Here is a 17163-nt window from a genome sequence, read left to right on the forward strand (position 1 = left end):
CTATTGCTTGGCACCACTGAGGAGAGCCTGGGTCCATCCTCTTGATACCCTCCCTTTATACATTTGTATACACTGTTGAAGGCCCCTCTGTTTTCTCTTCTCAAGGCCGAACAGCCCAGCTCCCTCAGTCTCTACTCAGGAGGGATGCTCTGGCACTATAATCATCTCTGTAACCCCCTGCTGGACCCCCTCCAGGAGCTCTGTGTCTTTCTTGTACCAAGGAGCCCAGAACTGGACCCAGCACTCCAGAAGTGCCCCACCAGGGCAGAGTAGAGGAGCAGGATCTCCTCCCTTGACCTGCACTGCTCTTCCTAATGCATTCCAGGATCCCACTGGCCTTCTTGGCCACGAGGACACTGCTGGTTCATGGATACCTTGTTGTCCACCAGGACCCCAGGTCCTTCTCCACAGAGCCGCTTTCCAGCAGGTCACCCCAGCCTGTGCTGGTGCCTGGGGTTATTCCTCCCCAGGTGCAGAATTCTGCATTTGCCTTTGTTGAATTCCAGACAGTTCCTCTCTGCCCATCTCTCCACCCTGTCAAAGACCTTCTAAAGGGCTGCACAGACCTCTGGGGTATTGGCCACTCCTCCCAGCTTTGTGTCATCAGTGAACATTTATCAAAATTATACTGGGCCAAGTATTGAACTTAATAGTAATAATGAAGCATGAAAAACAATTGGCAGTTCTCCTATCAAATTATATAGGTTAAAAGCATTGGAAAATAAGAGTCTCCTAGAAGTTTGAGTAAAGGCTTGAAGGAGAGAGGTGAGGAATACTGAGCCCCTGCCAGCATTACTGGGAGCTACTAAGCAAATGTGTCAACACTAAGTAACTTATTCAAGAGAGTGTATCTGTTTGAACTTTCTCAGACTCCCTCCTCAGACTTCAGTTGTGAACGAAGGATGAGTAGAATCCTCTGCTCTGCTTTCCTCCCTCTCCTTTGTTTTAGTTTAATCAGGTTCAGACTTCTCTAGAGTTCAAATACTGTATTTTCATAAGAAATATAGTTGTTGTGGAATAGGTCCAATATATTCTAGAGTGTTAGAGGGTTTTTATTGGCTTGTTACAGTGAGATTTTTTTTCCTTCTTCTGTGGTCTAAAATTTCTCATCTAACATGTTGACTTATAGCCTGTCATGTAAGACTGTTTCCCCTTGGCTATATCTTTTTAAATGATCAAATGTATTTTTAAAAGATGTCCTAGTTTTGCCTTGAAATATTAGGTGATAACTACACAAGTCAGGGAGGGATTAGCTTGTTAAACTTAGTATGATACCAACATACAAAATATGGCACTTAAAGTATTTCTTAGTGCAGCACAAAGGCCAGGGGAAAAAAAAAAAAATAAAGACCTTATGATCTGAGATAGCACAAGCATATTCCTTTCACCTGGGAAATTTGTAGGCTGGTGTGAAGGAAGTAGAGGAGACTCGTGGGCTGGAGCTCCAGGAGAGTAGCTCTTGTTTCTGCCAGAGCTGCCTGTTTTCCCTCGTCTTTCTCCTCAGTTCATTCTTGTAAGCTGTGCCAGGACAGTGTTTGTGGAGCTGAGAAACGACTGATTGGAGAAGTGATCCAGGTTAAAAATAACTTTCTGGGGATGATGGGAGGGACATGAGCATTGAGGGGGTATGACATGGGGAAGGCACAGAAAGTAGGAGAGAAGTTGAGAGTGGTGGCAGCTACCTTGACTGTCAACCACCATCAGAGGAAATGCTGAGAGAAAGCTCAGCCTTGCACTCACATGCTCTCCTCCTTCCAGCTGTGCTCCAGGGAGGGCCATCTGCTGTGTTATCTTACTCCTCCTCTCCCCAAGGTCTTACTGCCCCAGCTGAGCTGCTGCTGAAGTTAACCCTGGCTGTCTTGGGGCAAAATGCTTCAACAGCTGAATCACAGGTCTGTGCTAACCCAGCTGGCTCTGGTGGCAAGTGTGGTCAGGCAAGAGGGAAGCAGACAATACCTCCGGCACAGGGAAAAATGACAGGCAGCCAGGGACAAGACAGAAATAGTTTTCTGCCAACACACTTGCAGCTGGAACAGGTATGTGAATAGCAAGCTATGAATGCTAAAAGTAGTGATGTGGTAGTTTTCTACATTGCTGTGCTGATTTCATTGATGGCTCATGGCAGGTTTCTGTGAAAGGGGGTGGCATGGAGGAGAATCTTTCCAGAGGATTTATTTTCTTACAACAACCTAAAATACATCTCACAGTTTTTGCATGTAAATGGAGTGGAGACAGAAAGATGCTTCTTCGGGACTGTGTGTCTTGACTATTAAAGTGTGCCACTTGGCTGGCAGCCATCAGAAGTAACATTGAGGTGAACTGAGTAAAGATACTGTTAAGGAAAAAGTAACAATTTTAGAAAGGACAATTTCAGAGATAATGTGAAAACCTAGAAAGAAATAGTTTTATACTTTATACTTTTGATAATAATTGCACAATAAAAGCAAAGCTGGATGACTTAGTTGTTTCAGTTCCTTTCAGTTCTGTTCAACACTATGTAATATTTATCCACTACTCTTTTGTGTTGAACTGGACTTGGATTCCTGCATACAGTGTTCCTCTAGGACACTAATTAAAGTGTGTGTTACTAACTGGCTTCAATTTCTTTTTCATTTATTTATTTGTTTTTTCTACACTTTTTTCTACACTTCTGTATTCTCATGGAGCACAGTAAAGGAATTTTTTCTTTTTAATTAATTTATTTATTTGTTTACTTTTTTCTACACTTCTGTATTCTCATGGAGCACAGTAAAGGAATTTTTTCTTTTTAATTTATTTATTTATTTGTTTACTTCTTTCTACACTTCTGTATTCTCATGGAGCACTGTAAAGGAACAGTGGAGTGAAGCATCACAGAGCAGAAGTAGTCTGTTCTTCATGCTTCTCATCAGTTTTGGGGACCTCAATGGTCATTTCTCCCTTTTCTGCACCCCTCAGTCCCTGTAGCTCCTAGTCTGAAGAAGATGCAGCTGCTCTCTTGGGGGAATTGTTTACCTCTCTGTGGAATCTTGTCCTGGTCAGCTATGTGCTAAGAATGTGAATAATTTTGCTGCGGCTGCTTTACATGTAAAAAGCCAGACCTTAAGATATTTTATCTGGCTGAGGGTTTTTTTTTTTTTCTTTCTCTTTTTCTTTTTTTGCCTCTAGCATTGGTAGATTTGAGAGTTTTGTCTCGCAACTGCAGAGAGTTGTGGTAATTTTGAGTTGTATAAAGTATTTGGTGCGAAGATATTTTTGTAGCCTTGAAAATAATTAAATGACAGTCAGTGCTGTTTAGCAGTTCTTACTTTTGGAGCTGTAGTTATATGTATTTATTTTATGTAGTTAATGCAACTAAGAGCTGCATGGAGACTTCAGGAAAATGTCTAATGAGATCCCTAGTGCTGCAGTGTATATTGCATTACAAGATTGAGCATATTGATTTTAAAATCTTAAAGGCTGAATGAATACCTTTTTACATTTTTGAATGAGAATTTGGGGGGAAAAAAGAAAGATAGCATTACAATTAACACATAAAATTCAAAATGCCAAGAAAATTATTTAAAATAGTATTTTATATAAAAGTTTTGCCTCTTTGTACTCTGAACAATAAATATGGCAAGTTGCCTTGCACAGCACTTGCATTCTGTGTTTAAGTGTCTCTACAGAAAAATATTAGGAATCCTATCTCAAGATAAAACCCAGATGTTTCTTCAGTCACGTGAGGCGTGCTGTGTTGCACTGGGAGGCTGAGAGAGAAAGTAACTGTCATTTGTCTCACAGCAGAGCTGTATTTCTCAGATATATTCTTTGTTTTAGACTCTGCATTACTGCTTGATGTCTGTTGGGGTCCCATTGTGGTACAAATCCTCAAAGGAGAGAACAGTTCACTGGTAATGCATTCCAATCAGATAGCCTGGAGATTTTATAAGTTCTTTTAAAGTACTCCCCAAAGCAAAATTAGGGGAGCCAAACTCTCATAAACTTCTAAAGGCCATATCAGGAATTCTCTGGAACCTTGTTTGAAAAATTGTTAGTACTTGACCTTGAATATCAATGGGCAACTTAATTTTGCTAATTTTGCTGTCTTCACTTGAATTTTCCTTGCCTTTGAGGCTTTAAAACAACACTTCAAAGTTCTAATGGTTTAAAACCGAAAAAACCACTATATAATATTACAAGAAAAAGCAGGTAGGGGAATATCATTCTTTAAATGTTAAAATCTTTTGAAGTAAAAGAAAATTTGTAATGCCTCAAGTAGGTAGCGCTCACTAAAAATGATAGAGGCACTGTTAACAAGAATAGGTGTAAAATTCAGTGTGTGGATTTGAATATGGAGAAATGCAATAATCAGTACTAATGCACTGCAAATTTGCAGTACCATGTAACTTTGTGGGTAATAGTTGTCTCTGGCAGCACAAAAAAACTCTTCCAGTCTTTGACACAATTAGTTTCTATGCTTTGGGGTTTTATTCCTGGACAGCACACTCCATAACTCATCTTGCTAAGTCTAAATATCCTGTTTAAAAGTTCCTAATATCCAATTTATGTAAGAAATAATTTGTAAAATCTGTGAATATCTGTGAAAGTCCTGTTTTCTACATAATATATATGTATCTTTTTAGTAGAAGGAAGAGCAATAGGAAGCCCTCATCTTGGTGTCTGTGGCCACTGAAAAGAAATGCTTTGATACATGAATAGCATTAATGTAAATGTAATGCCAGCCAAATGCATTTTTGCTAATGTGTGAGCAACAAAATTAGCAAACACATCACTTGCTGCTAATGAAGAGGAATAAGCTCATCATGAAACCTTCATTGAACTGCTATTCTATCCAGCTTGATTTACTTACCCTGATAGAGTAAGAAACAAAAAGAAAAGAGAAGAAAAAAGAAAAGAGGGGAGATATGTGTGGTAGCAGGAAGGGGTCATGCTATCATTCTCACAGCTCAGGATGTGAAAAGAAGGTTAGAGAAGGGCATGGACGGCCTGCTGGTCTTGCAGCAAATATACCCTTGTTGCTAGTAAGTATAAATTTCAGTACCACAAAATATCCCACCTGAAAGACCATGAGAGAGCCCAATTCCAAGAGTAGACTTGAATGACAGCTGGCTTTTGCACAGCAAGGTGCTGCTCTTGCAGGAATTTGTTATCTTAATGTATTTAATGACTTAAGATACATTGCATCAGGAATTAGTGGGTTTTTGGTTTTAAGATTGCACACCTTGAGTGTAGGGATCCTCATTTGGGCTCCCAGAGTGCAGAGCTGGAGGTTCATTTCTTATTCATGGCTAGATTTCATACACCATTCATGGCACACACCTGGCAGTGTCCTGGAGCACCTTTCTGGAAACAACAGTGTTGTTCTGTTGTGTGTTGCACCTTTCCTTGGAGGCTGGGCTCAAATCTACCTCAACACTGAAGATGCCTTCTGAGCAGGCTCTTTGCTATGTTGTATGTGTGTTGAGATTTTGTGTGATTTTAGTGGAATCAATAAACTCCTGAAGGCAGCTTGCTGTGATTTTTTCCCCAGGAACTTGTATAAGTTCTTTGCTGCAGTGTTATTAATATCCTTAAAATTAATACTTACATTGGTATTCATATCAGCACTGTTGGCTGAATTTGCGTGTTTCATTAGTCTGAATCAGACGGGCAAAAGTGGAGGAATTAGTCTGGCTGAAGTCTACCCATTCTCTTGGGTGGGAAAACTTTCTCATTGCATTGGTGACATGCACAGCACCTTTCCTGCTCTGCTAATTACATCAATGTGCTTTATGAAGAAGTGATAATAAAATACTTCTGTGTGTGTTAATGGTCTTGTCTTTTCAAGCTGAATTCTGTCTTCAAATTGAGTTTCTGGATTCATTGTTGCTTTCTAGATGTAAATCATGCCAATCCAGAGGAAAGTGTCAAACCAAATGGTGACTGGGTTTTTGAACCAAGAATTTGAAAATTCTTGCCTTGTGCATACCTTCCTCCCAGTTATAAAGGCTGTTACATCTGATATTGTCTGCTATTTTGGCAAATTCTGCTGCTCAGTGCTGCTGCTGAAAGGATTGTTTAGTTCTCTTTATGTCAACTGCTTTACTGTTGGATAAAGAAAGTAGAAAACAGGGAGATGGGAGGTGTGGCATTCAACACTTAGTAATGCAAATTAAAATCCAGAGGCTTAGTGAAGTACTCTCCACTGTCTTGGACTTCTGTGCTGTGTAGAAAGGATTTGCTTTGGAATACCAGGTAAATAACTCTTGTGTTTTGAGTTAGAGTTGCAAGCCTCAGAGTTTGCCAGTGTTTGGAAAAGGGGAATGAATGAAAAGGGGATGATGAGTGCAATCACACCTGTAGTTATTAAAAAATGTGAAGAGGATCCTGGAAGGGGTTTTCAGTGAACATTACAGGAGATGATGGTGGTGCTTGGTTTGAGACAACTCATGAGCTTATATTTGAAATTGTTTACTTATTGTCCTCTGTTTCCTTTCCCTCAGTGTTCAAAAGCTGTTGTAGGATGTTACCTTACCTTTTCAATACTAGAGGTGTGGAGGAATAGTGCTGTGCCTTGCCTTGTGGGATCAGAAGCTCTTAAGCCACACTAGTTAATGCTAGGCATGTGGCTGAAGCGCTGCGTGATAGGTTGCAGGTCTCTACAGTGGCTGCCAGACAGAAGTCAACTGGAGCCCAGGCTGAAACACAGACTGTATCCCGAGGGTGGGAAGTTCCCAGTTTCTATAACCAAAGTGAGAGGATTTCAGGGAAGTAAAATAGGATCTTTGGAAAGGGATTATGTATACAGTTGCACATGTGTGCATGTGCGTTCACTCATGCATGAAGTAAGCAAAGCTCCTCCATGCTGCTCTGTAATGTAAACCTGCCAGCGCAGTAATTTGTAAATGCTGCTTATAACATGATTTGACTCACTATAAGGTTTCTGAATTAGAACATTATAGTGCTCCTGCTGCAGTGCTAAGGAAGGTTAGGAGAGATTTGTCCAACTTTCTGTTTGTTGATGGACCTGACATGGGTCATTTGGTTAGACTTGAACTCTAGATAGTTTAAATAGCTCTCCAATGAGCATACTCAAAGAGTAATGAGGAACAGTTATGGCTGTTATACAACAGTATATACAATTGTTTGTTCTGTTTTAAATTAGAAATCCATTTCAAAATAGGATTCTTCTCTTGTGTCTGTAGAGCTCAGCACAGTGCAAAAGGCTTCAGGGTGCCATCACAATAGAAAAGATTTTGTGCATTTAGGGGATAATTCAAGCACTGCAGATGTACAAATACACATTTCTCCCCCCCTCCTTTATTCTATCGTTAATGTAAACCTGACCTCTGTGAATTTTGGAGTATAAATAGTTCCCAAGTACTGCATATGTTCAAAATGGTATTCTGTGTGCTCACTCCTTACAGCTCTCTACTAATGTGGGATCTGAAGCAGTTTGTTTTCCAGAAGGGGAATTTTCTGTACTCAGGGAACTACTACTATTGCCTATTCCTGTTGGCCAAGTATGATTGTTAAATCAGGAGTGTGTGCTCTTTGAAAGACTGCGGGAGCAAGCAGGTGCCTTGAGAAAGGGGCATTAGAGCCTTTGAGGTAGGCAGCAGATCACAGGTCTTGGATGTTTACAGTATCACTCCCTTCACCAAATATCTAGGGAAGCAAGGCTTGTGCCATCAGCTTTTCAGACACAAATGTGCTTTTTCCAAGGCTGGTGGGACAGGGAGAACAGGTTATTTGTCACTGTTCCTCAGGTCTGTCTATTAAGTTGCCTCTGTGATAAAGCTCTCTATATCCTGCTCCCCTTCCTCTCATGCCTGTGTCCTGCTTGGAAGAGACTCAGGTCAGTTTTTTCTTCCCAGACTACTTGAAAGAAAGAAAGAAGAGTGGTATTCATGGGGGCTCTTAGTTATTTTCACTCACTCTATTATTCTTAATGTTGTGGTCTGTCTTTCCTTGCTTGTTTGTTGTTTCATGGCACTTGAGCTTTGTGCAGAGTGCAACTTTGTTGCCTGGAGCAGGACCTCTTCCAGCTTCCTTCAGCCTCCCGCTTTCCAAATCTTTTCCAGAGTGCCTGATGTGCTTCCAGAAAAGGTACAATAAGTGTATATTTTTACATATTGCTTTTAGGGGTCTCACTTGAAATTAGATTATTTAAAAGGAAATAATCTACACAGATGTGCAGACATTATGTAATACCTGTATGTGTGTCAGTACATAGACACTTTCTGGGACGTCAACAGGGGGTGCTTGATGAAGTTTTCTGATTGGATTTGAAAACGGACATAGCAGTGCACGTGTGTTTTCTCTTTAAACAGATTGCATCTCTTGAATAGTTCATCAGAGCTTCTTGAAGTGTTTACATATGCACTTTTTGTCTGGAGATGTCTTGTTATAAATATTTCCTTCATTTTAGAGGCATTTGTTTGGAAATATGTTGAGCAGTCGTGCTTGGTTTATTTCCAAATGTCTTAACTTTGGGACCGTGGATTGGCTTATAGCCTGAAGTTCATATCTCTCCTTTTCAGGGGAAGAGCCATATTTGAACATCTTGTGGAAAGCAAGGACTATAGTGTAAAACAGGAGGTGTCTCCTGTGAAATGCCCATGGCCTAACACAGTGTGTCTTGCAATGAGCTGTGGTGGGGGAGTGGAGTATACAGGCTTAGTTAAAAGAACAAACAAATACCAGGAAAGAAAAATAAAAGTAGTTCTATGCTTCTAGGTAGTATAAGTTGCATAGTGTTAAAAAGTATTTTGATGTAACTGGTACCTTTTAAGACATCTGATGAGAAATTACATCATATTTCCACTTGCTGTTCTCAACTCTGGTTTTTTTCACTCTTATCCTTTATAAGATGATGAAGGTGTTATGGTAGCTGTTCTTTATAAGTACCTGCTGCTAAATCTATATAGCACTTTTTTCTTGTCTTGGAAGAACTTAAATAGCTTTGATTAGTCACCAACTTAAGGAGAAGTAAAAAAGTCTTTTCTGTGATATTTGTGAGAGAATTTTGTATTCACTCTAAGGCTAATACCACTTGTCTGATTCATTTGTTTGATTTTTAACCATCCAGAGCTGTTTTAAATCCTAAAAGATATTAGAAACACTTTGATCGCCAAAAGAATGGTTTTGTAAGTGAAAAAAAGTAACCAGATAATCTAGTTCCTTTTGTTTTATTTTGTCTGATTCTTTCCACAGCAATAACAAGTAGAGCTATGGAAGGAATATAGTTGGACATCACAAAGAATTTATTCACAGAAAGGGTGATTAAACATTGGAGTGGACTGCCCAGGGAGGTGGTGGAGCCATAATTCCTGTGTCTAGTTGACACGGTGATGTTTGGTCAAAAGTTGGACTCGATGATCTTGGAGGTTTTTTGCAGCTGTAGTGATTCTGTGGAATGTGTCATATTCTGTGGCTTTGAGGATTAAGGTAATTTATTTCAAAGTTGGTTTGTGATAGTCATGATACAAGGGTTTCTGTGACCCAGTAGAATTGACACTTCAACCCTCCAACATCTTTTTGCCTAGTACTGAAAGTTGCATGTTTTGTCCTGGATTTAATTACCTTACTTTAATAGTAAGTTATCCTGCTACCATAAACACAACAATAACAGGACCTCATTGTACTGGATACTGTACAAACAGAGTAGTAAATACACCAATCTTCTGTAGGTGACTGGCTAAATTAAGACTAAAAGTGTTGGAAGGCAAACAGAATGAGCAGTGGCATAGCAATGACTGTCACATTAGATTTATTTTTATTTGTTTTTCTTCTGATAGGGCATTTACCAGAGCACTGTATAATTTACAAAATCCTCCCTCTGTCTTTTGCACATACTCTCTTTGTTAGTTCTGCAAATATCCCTTGCAAATGTATATAAAAACTGTCCAGTAAGTTGTTCCTTACCTCCAATTCCCCATTCCTAATTGACAGTCATGCATTTTTTTCATATGTTAATGTGATTTAATTTACTGAGTGTTACATTTTGTCATGTGTCTGTATTCTTTTTCTGTCTGTCCAGTTTTGTGTCCTACAGTGTGTCTCTTCTGCATACTTTAACCCCTGGTAAGCCTGGTATGAGGGGAAAAAAAGAAGGAAGGAAGCACTCTGACAATGTGAGGTGGGAATGCATAGTCAGTGCAAAGCAGAGCTAAAGCATCCAGCCAAAAGAATGGGTGACCTTCAGAGCTGGAGTGCTAGCAGAATTAAAAATAATTGAGGAGCACAAAAGGTAGAAATGCTGTAAGCAAGGGCTAAAAGCCAGGATTAAAGCCCCAAGTGACTTTACCACAGGGATGACTTTTCCACCACTGTTGGCATGTCATCAAGAATGGTGTGTGCACCTCTTATCAAAATCATGTCCCTGTCTGATCTTTCTTGATACAGAGACAGGCTACTACACCAGTAAAGGGATTGAAATTCCCATTTAACAGAAGAAAACCTATTCAATCCTGGAGGCCAAGCTGTGAGAATCCATTAGGACGAAGGGGGCTCACTGTATATGTAACAGCAGAACTGCTGTCAAAAGACAATCAAAACTAAAATCAAGGCAGTATAATGACACTGCATAATTTAGGCTGGGAGTGAGGTTTATTGCTGCCTAAGCAGGATGGCTTTGGAGGAGTTTGTAACAGGAGTAGCGGCGGCTTAACTAATCGGGGGTAGATGTCCATTTGTTTCTGAATGGGTCACATGGTTTCGGAATGGACTAAGTGATGCTTCAGCACTCGGTAGGTTTCTGCTTCTGCTGATTTCCTCCTTCTTTTCTGCTGCACTAAAACTGAAAAGCACTAATGATACTCAGGATAATATCTTAATTATGCAGCTAGAATACTTTAATCAAGGTTATGGTAGGCATGGGAATTTATGTGCAAAATTTAGCCCCTAATGTTAGCAACCTGAAAACAGGCAAAACAAAAGTAGAGTACAAAATTGGATTAAATGTCCAGCTAGAGAATAATTACAGAGAAAATATTGCAAAATTGGTTTTTCTGTTCTGTGGAGCATTTCTGGTAGAATACGTTTTACACATTGTTTCCTGAACTGCTTGGGTTTTGCATGTTTAAAATCATGAATGAAAAATCCTACAATAGGGGGCTATTGCAGAAAGGTTTGTAATCAATGCTGGATCATCTCTTTTGGCATGAGCTTTATTTTTTTTCCTTTCTGCAGGGAACCTGTATCTGTTTCCTGCATCTGTCACCTATCCTTCTTGGTGAATGGAAAGCAAGTAATTAATTTTGTTGTTGTTAGCAATTAATTACCCTTGCCAAATTTTGGAGGACCTATTGTCTCCTTCAGACACAATGTTCTTGGGAAAAAAATCTTACTTATTGTAACCTCTTGTGCAATCTTCACTTGGATGATAAATACATCTTGGCAACGAGGAGCTTTCTGAATGAAAAATGTTGCTGGACAACCCTGTAGTACAGCAAGAACGCAAACCTCTGCCAATGCTGGCGGAGTGCAGCCAGGCAGGAGGGTAAAACAGGGAAAGCCTTTCACACTGCCTGCAGAGCACAGAGTGCGATGAAGTCTTTATGTGCACACATCCAAATATCTGTTTACCATCAAACAAGGATTTCTCCTGTTGAGCATCTGAGCTCATAGGTGGCCTTCCTTGTAGCAAAATCTTGAGATCTGTTGGAAGGCTGCCATCTACCAGTGCAAGACTAGGGAAATAACAGAGAGCATGTGGACCATGCAGCAGTCAGGTTTAGGTAGCCCACTGTAGGAATTAGCTGGGAAGCTCCACCCTCCTGGTTTTGTATTTGAGTCCACAAATTTGGGATACTGCAGTTTCCTCAGTCTGTTTTTTGGTTCATGGCCTGACTTTGGTTTTCCATTAGATCTGTCCAGAACCATAGCTGAGCATTGAAATCACATTTTAGTATTGCAGCTGTTAAATTAATTACCGCTTTGTTAGAGTTAATTGTAAATTAGCATTCCCCCTTGTAGCTTTTCACCTTTTACTTTTTCTGGTTGATTTTTTTCATTAATAGTTAGTGATGTCTGGAAGCAAAAAGGTGCATAAAAGCCCTGCACAGAGATGTTGGAATCCTCCAAAGGGAATACAGAGAATGAGTTGGGGCTGGGAGCGCTCTGTTCTCTTGTGGTTTCTGTGCACACTGCCAGTGGCTGGTGTTTCTCCGTGGGCCTGGCAGCTGCTGTGGGGCAGCAGAGCACAGCCAGCAGCCAAGGTTCTCAGCCCGTACTGCGGCTGACAGCACTTGGCCTCATGAGAAGGAAACAATCTAAAGCAGAGGGCCTGATGCAGTGTACCTTGCAGTTAATGGAAATCTTTGTTGACCTCAGTGGAAGCTGGATTTGATCCTGTGCCTACTTGAGTGTTTTGGCATTGGCTGCACTTCCAAGTGGCTTTTTTTTTCCTCTGGCTCATTTCTAGTTCCCTTTTTTCCCTTCTTTTTCTAAAGGATACTTAAAAAGGTTAAGTGTGTGTAAAATCTTACTTATGAAGGTAAGAGTGGTGTAAAATCAAGACGTCTCCATCCATATCACTGTAGCTGGGTACTTTTATCCTTGCCCAGTGTCTGTCCTCATTTCCTCAGCCCTTCTGTCTATGTATTGATTTGTAAGATTTTGGCATCAATTTTTTCCCTCTTTTTTGAGCCATTCTGCTGCTTCTCACAAACACCCTCCATCTCACTTAAGCCTCTGCTCTCCAACCAGTATAATTGTTTAATCCATCTTCTGCCCTTCTTCCTCGACTTCAAAAAAGTCCTTATATTGATTTCTGGCAAATGCCGCCCAGGCCCCAGCGCCAGCTGCCTGCAGGGAGCCAACTTCCCCTTCAGCAGGCTCCTGGAGGCCAGCCCCTTGGTGCCTCATGCCAGCCATGCTCCCTTGCTCAGCAGAGCTCATACCTGTGTTGCACATAGAAAGAACACTGTGCCTCAGGAGCCAGGAGCCACCTTGGGCAGAGCACACTCTCTGTGATCCTCAGCCACACATCAGCATGTCTTCTGTCCCTAAGGAAAAGGTGCTGGAGGTAATGGAGCTCTTTTCTGGTGACTGCCAGAGAGAAGAGAGTCGTGGGCATGGACAGTGGCAATAGGAAGAGCGGTGCAGAGGAGGACAAGTACCAGCTGCAACGCTGCTGGGGCTTCTTGTTGCCCTCCACTCTCCCTGAGTATCACATGCCCCCAGAGGGATTTGTCTCCTAGGTGGAGAATTGTGATTATCTGTGATCTGCCTCTGAGGAAAATCTTTTTCCATTTGTATGTGGATTTTTGGTGGGTTTGGTGGTTTGTTTTTTTTTTTTTTGGTCCCTCTCCATTTGCTTGGAGCTTTGGAGCTGATGTGAGGTTTTTATGCATTATTTACAGAAACTCAGGATATTGGCATCTCTTACAGGGTAAAGGGCCTGAGCTGTGGCATGCTGTACAGGAGGATCATGGGTGTTCTTTTGAACCACAAAAAAAACTTACTTCATTTTTTCCAACAGTAATGTAAATGCAGAGCAAGCAGAGTGAGCAAATGAGGAAACCCTTTGGAGGGTGGGAGCTGACCTAGTGAAAGATGAGAAGTGGGGAGCTGGAGCACAGGGCTGCTGTTGCACTGGAGGCTTGCAAGGGTGAGATTGCCACTGACACACTTGCTGGTCCCTAGCTCTTGCTGGCCTCTTAGGTTATCCAGCTGTGCTCAGTGGAATGTATTGTACCTGTAGCCTCACATTTTTCCCACTGAAATTTAAATATGAGTTCCCTAAACTGTTCTGAATGTAGAACATGCTGTTTCAGAAAGACCAGTATTGATTTTACTCTTACTTTCCAGACACAGGCAATGGCAAAAGAGGAGAAAGTTACAGTATGCTTTCAGAGATGGTATCAATATGCTGGTGATAACATTTCTCCTATTTTACCCCCTTTGAATTGTATACAGCCAGCACAGATCAGAGGGAGAGAAATGGACCATGTGGGCTGTTTTATTAATCATTAATACAATTGTTACCCAACATCCATACCAGCCCAAATGTGCTTATAGAGGACATTTAATTTAAGAAACTAAGACTTGTGACCTAAGGCTAGATCCAGCTGCTGTAAATGGGACAGAGTATGTTAACAGCCGTGTGGAACAGAGCTGTAAACCCCAGAGTCCCTGGATGATGAGAATGGTGAGCACTAGGATGTGAATTTGCTAATACTTTAGAAATGTATCCACAAGAAGAAAAAAAGAAAGAGGAAAAAACATTGTGGGAAATTCTTTCCTTCATACATAATATTTTTCTGTTTATTTAAAATTGTCCTTGGTAATGTGTTGATGCCAGTGAAGTATTTCAGCTATAGGAAATGTGAAACCAACTATTGCTTTTCTATGAATTATGAGTCATAAATTGTATGAAAAATATTCAGCTTGCTATAGCTATTCCACAAGCAGAATCTCTGAGTAATGAAGAAACTGCTGCCATTTTGGGGGGAGTAGGAGGGGTCTGAGTTAAGCAAAACAAGATGCCAAGTGCCAGCATGTGGCTCTGTGCTAAGTGTGAATTGGTGTCATCTGAGATGGGTCTCCCTTGCTAAGTAAACAGTTAGTGGGTATTGGACGTGTACAGTGCAGCAGAGCCACCCTTTGCTCCAACTGGAGCTCCCGACTGCCAGCCAGGGCTCAGAACTGACCCGCGGGAGAGCCATGCACCAGTGCCAACCCAGCTGCCACATCTGCAACCGGGCAGCCAAGCCAGGGAGGCACGACCTCCCTCTGATTCAGTGCTCGGTGGGCAGGTTGTGATGACAGAATTCCCCTAAAAATAGCAGTTAAGTGGCAAGGGAATAGGATACTGACATTTGCAGGCAAATCCTTGGTGATGGCATTCATTTCATTCAGCTTCAGCCATCTAAGAGCTGGGAGTTTAGTTCAAGCTAGTTGTCTAATCATGTGTCACTAAGGTTTATCTCCTCTTATATCTATTTTATGAATTGCCTTTTGGAGGTGATTGTGGAAAAGTAGTGCTCAGCAACTACTTTTGAGTAGGTATCCAACTTTTTGATGGGTGAAGTTCTGTGAGTGAAACTCAACATTAAAGCTCTGGATTTCAGTTTCTCCATCATTTCAGAAAAGACCATTCAGCCTCTTGAGGATTTATGAATTTTGCTTTGCATGCGGTGCTCAAGTCATTGAAGGGTGTTTAATATACCTGAGCTATAAGTAAAAGAATAAACAAACTGCTAGGAGCTGTAGAGTAGAGCAGGGGTTGCTAACTGTGGTTGTTAATAAATTATAGCTAAAAAGACTGACAGTGTAGCTTTCAGTTTGGGATGCCCAGTCATATTCCAAACAAATAGTGGATGATGTCCCAGCTGTATTGAAAAGAGCAGTTTTTCTTCCCTGTGGACTCTAGGGAGCAGAAATCAACCTCTGCCTAATTAGCTTCTTTGTGGTATTTGTGAAAGGATAAAGTTTTTACTGTGTTCAGGTGTGATTAAGGGACATGCTTTCAAATATTAACAGCTAAATTTTTATTTCGTCCAGTGTGAAACTATGCTGGCTTTTCCATTCCTTATTCAAAGATTGTTTTAAGGGCTCTTGAAGTACACATTTTAATTTGAGACTTCTTTAATTGCTAGAATCTGGGTAGGTTGTATGTTTTCTTATTTTCTTTTTATGATTTTTTTGTGTAAGGCATGCAAATGCTTTCAAAATATGAGTCTATTTGGCTTCAGGCAGCTGTGATCTGGTATTTAAAATGCTCCTATTAATGTAAGAACACTTACTGCTTTTCAGCTTGCAGTCCAGTGCTTGGGTTTTGTCACAACATGATTCAATTCTGGTTTGCTTTGTACAGGAGATGGCTGTCCGAGCACTGAAGCAGACAGGGAGCAGAAGTATTGAGGCAGCCCTGGAGTACATCAGTAAGATGAGCTACTTGGATCCTAGAAATGAACAGATAGTACGTGTAATTAAGCAAACCTCACCAGGTAAGCATGATTTGTTGTTTTGTTGGTGTTTTGTTTGTTTGTTTATTTGTTTGTTTTTTTAAATTGTGTTCTTCATTCTTGCAATAAGCTAGTTTTTAAAGTAGGGTCACTGCTGGGGAGAAGTGTTGGACAGCAGTGTTCCACAGCAGTCTCTCCAGTGAAGAGAACCTGGCTTTGCAAGGCCACCTGCTTCCAAAGAGTTGTCTGTGTACACATTCACAGTTCACCTTCTTAAACAGAAATCTCTTGTTCAAATCCAGATATTCCCCCATTGGATCAGAACAGATTTACTGGTGTATAAATCTAGGAGGTGGACATCATATCTCTCTTGACATCAAGATTATTTGCACACCTGAATTATGTGTCCCGAAGAAGCGCAGTTATTGCTGCTACTTTCTTTTGGCCTCTGATAAGGGAAAGCAAAGTCAGCTTGCACCCAAGGCTCAGCATGAATCCTGCTGACAGAGATGACAAATGGGTCTTATGGCTGCCTCCCACTTCCAGGCCAGAGTACCCACTTCTTAGAATGCTTTGGATTGCTACAGCATCATCAGTGCATCTCGCGGTGTCCCAGCAGATGAGCTGTCAGGGGTGTTGTAAGAACAGCCTCAGTAATTCTGGCCTTGTGTTATCACAGGAAAAAGAGCTGCCAATTACAGATTTCACTTTAAAGATCTCTGATTATTTGTCCAACCTGATTCCATTTCAAAACATTGCATTCTTTATGAGGGTGTCATTTAGTGTAGTGCACACCCTCAGTGTGCAGAGACCTGTCTTAATACCGTGCATGTCCCTGTGTGTCCGAAGGCAGCAGGGCTTGTGTGTCAAGGTGAGGAGTCAGCAGCTGTGCTCAGGTGTGCTGCATCCAGCCCAGCTGGGGCATGCTGTACTGCAGAAAGCTTGTAGTGCACTGTTCAAGCCTGTTAGTTCAGAATGGCTATTCTTACAGGCTTTATGAAGTTGGGCTTTTAAAAGGAAGTGGTTTAGGCATAAATGAGCCAAGTCCTGTGATTTGTGAGAGCTAAAGAACCAGAAGGGGAACAAAAATGTAACAACAGCACAGAGTCTCCCCTTGTCTTTTTAGCACAGCCAATGCTTTATACACCTGCAATTTGTCCTCAGATCAAAGAACCGATGAAAAGTGCCATTAACACTTCCACTGTAGGAATGCTGCTATCTTGTCTCTGCACATTCTTCAAAATAAGATGAATATGTTGACACCCTGAAAGATTTTCCTCCCCAACAG

At 41.1% G+C, this 17163-nt stretch overlaps 1 protein-coding gene across 1 annotated transcript in view; it reads left to right on the plus strand.

The window, feature by feature from the left end:
* LATS2 (large tumor suppressor kinase 2) overlaps window positions 1-17163 on the plus strand; it is a 48719-nt gene that overhangs the window by 20674 nt on the left and 10882 nt on the right. Inside the window, exon 3 of the mRNA XM_021539969.2 lies at window positions 15785-15917. Coding sequence (XP_021395644.1) covers window positions 15785-15917 — 133 coding nt within the window. The remainder of the gene's footprint in view (window positions 1-15784; window positions 15918-17163) is intronic.

This window comes from Lonchura striata, chromosome 2 (assembly GCF_046129695.1).
Source record: "Lonchura striata isolate bLonStr1 chromosome 2, bLonStr1.mat, whole genome shotgun sequence".
NCBI classification, from domain to species: domain Eukaryota; kingdom Metazoa; phylum Chordata; class Aves; order Passeriformes; family Estrildidae; genus Lonchura; species Lonchura striata.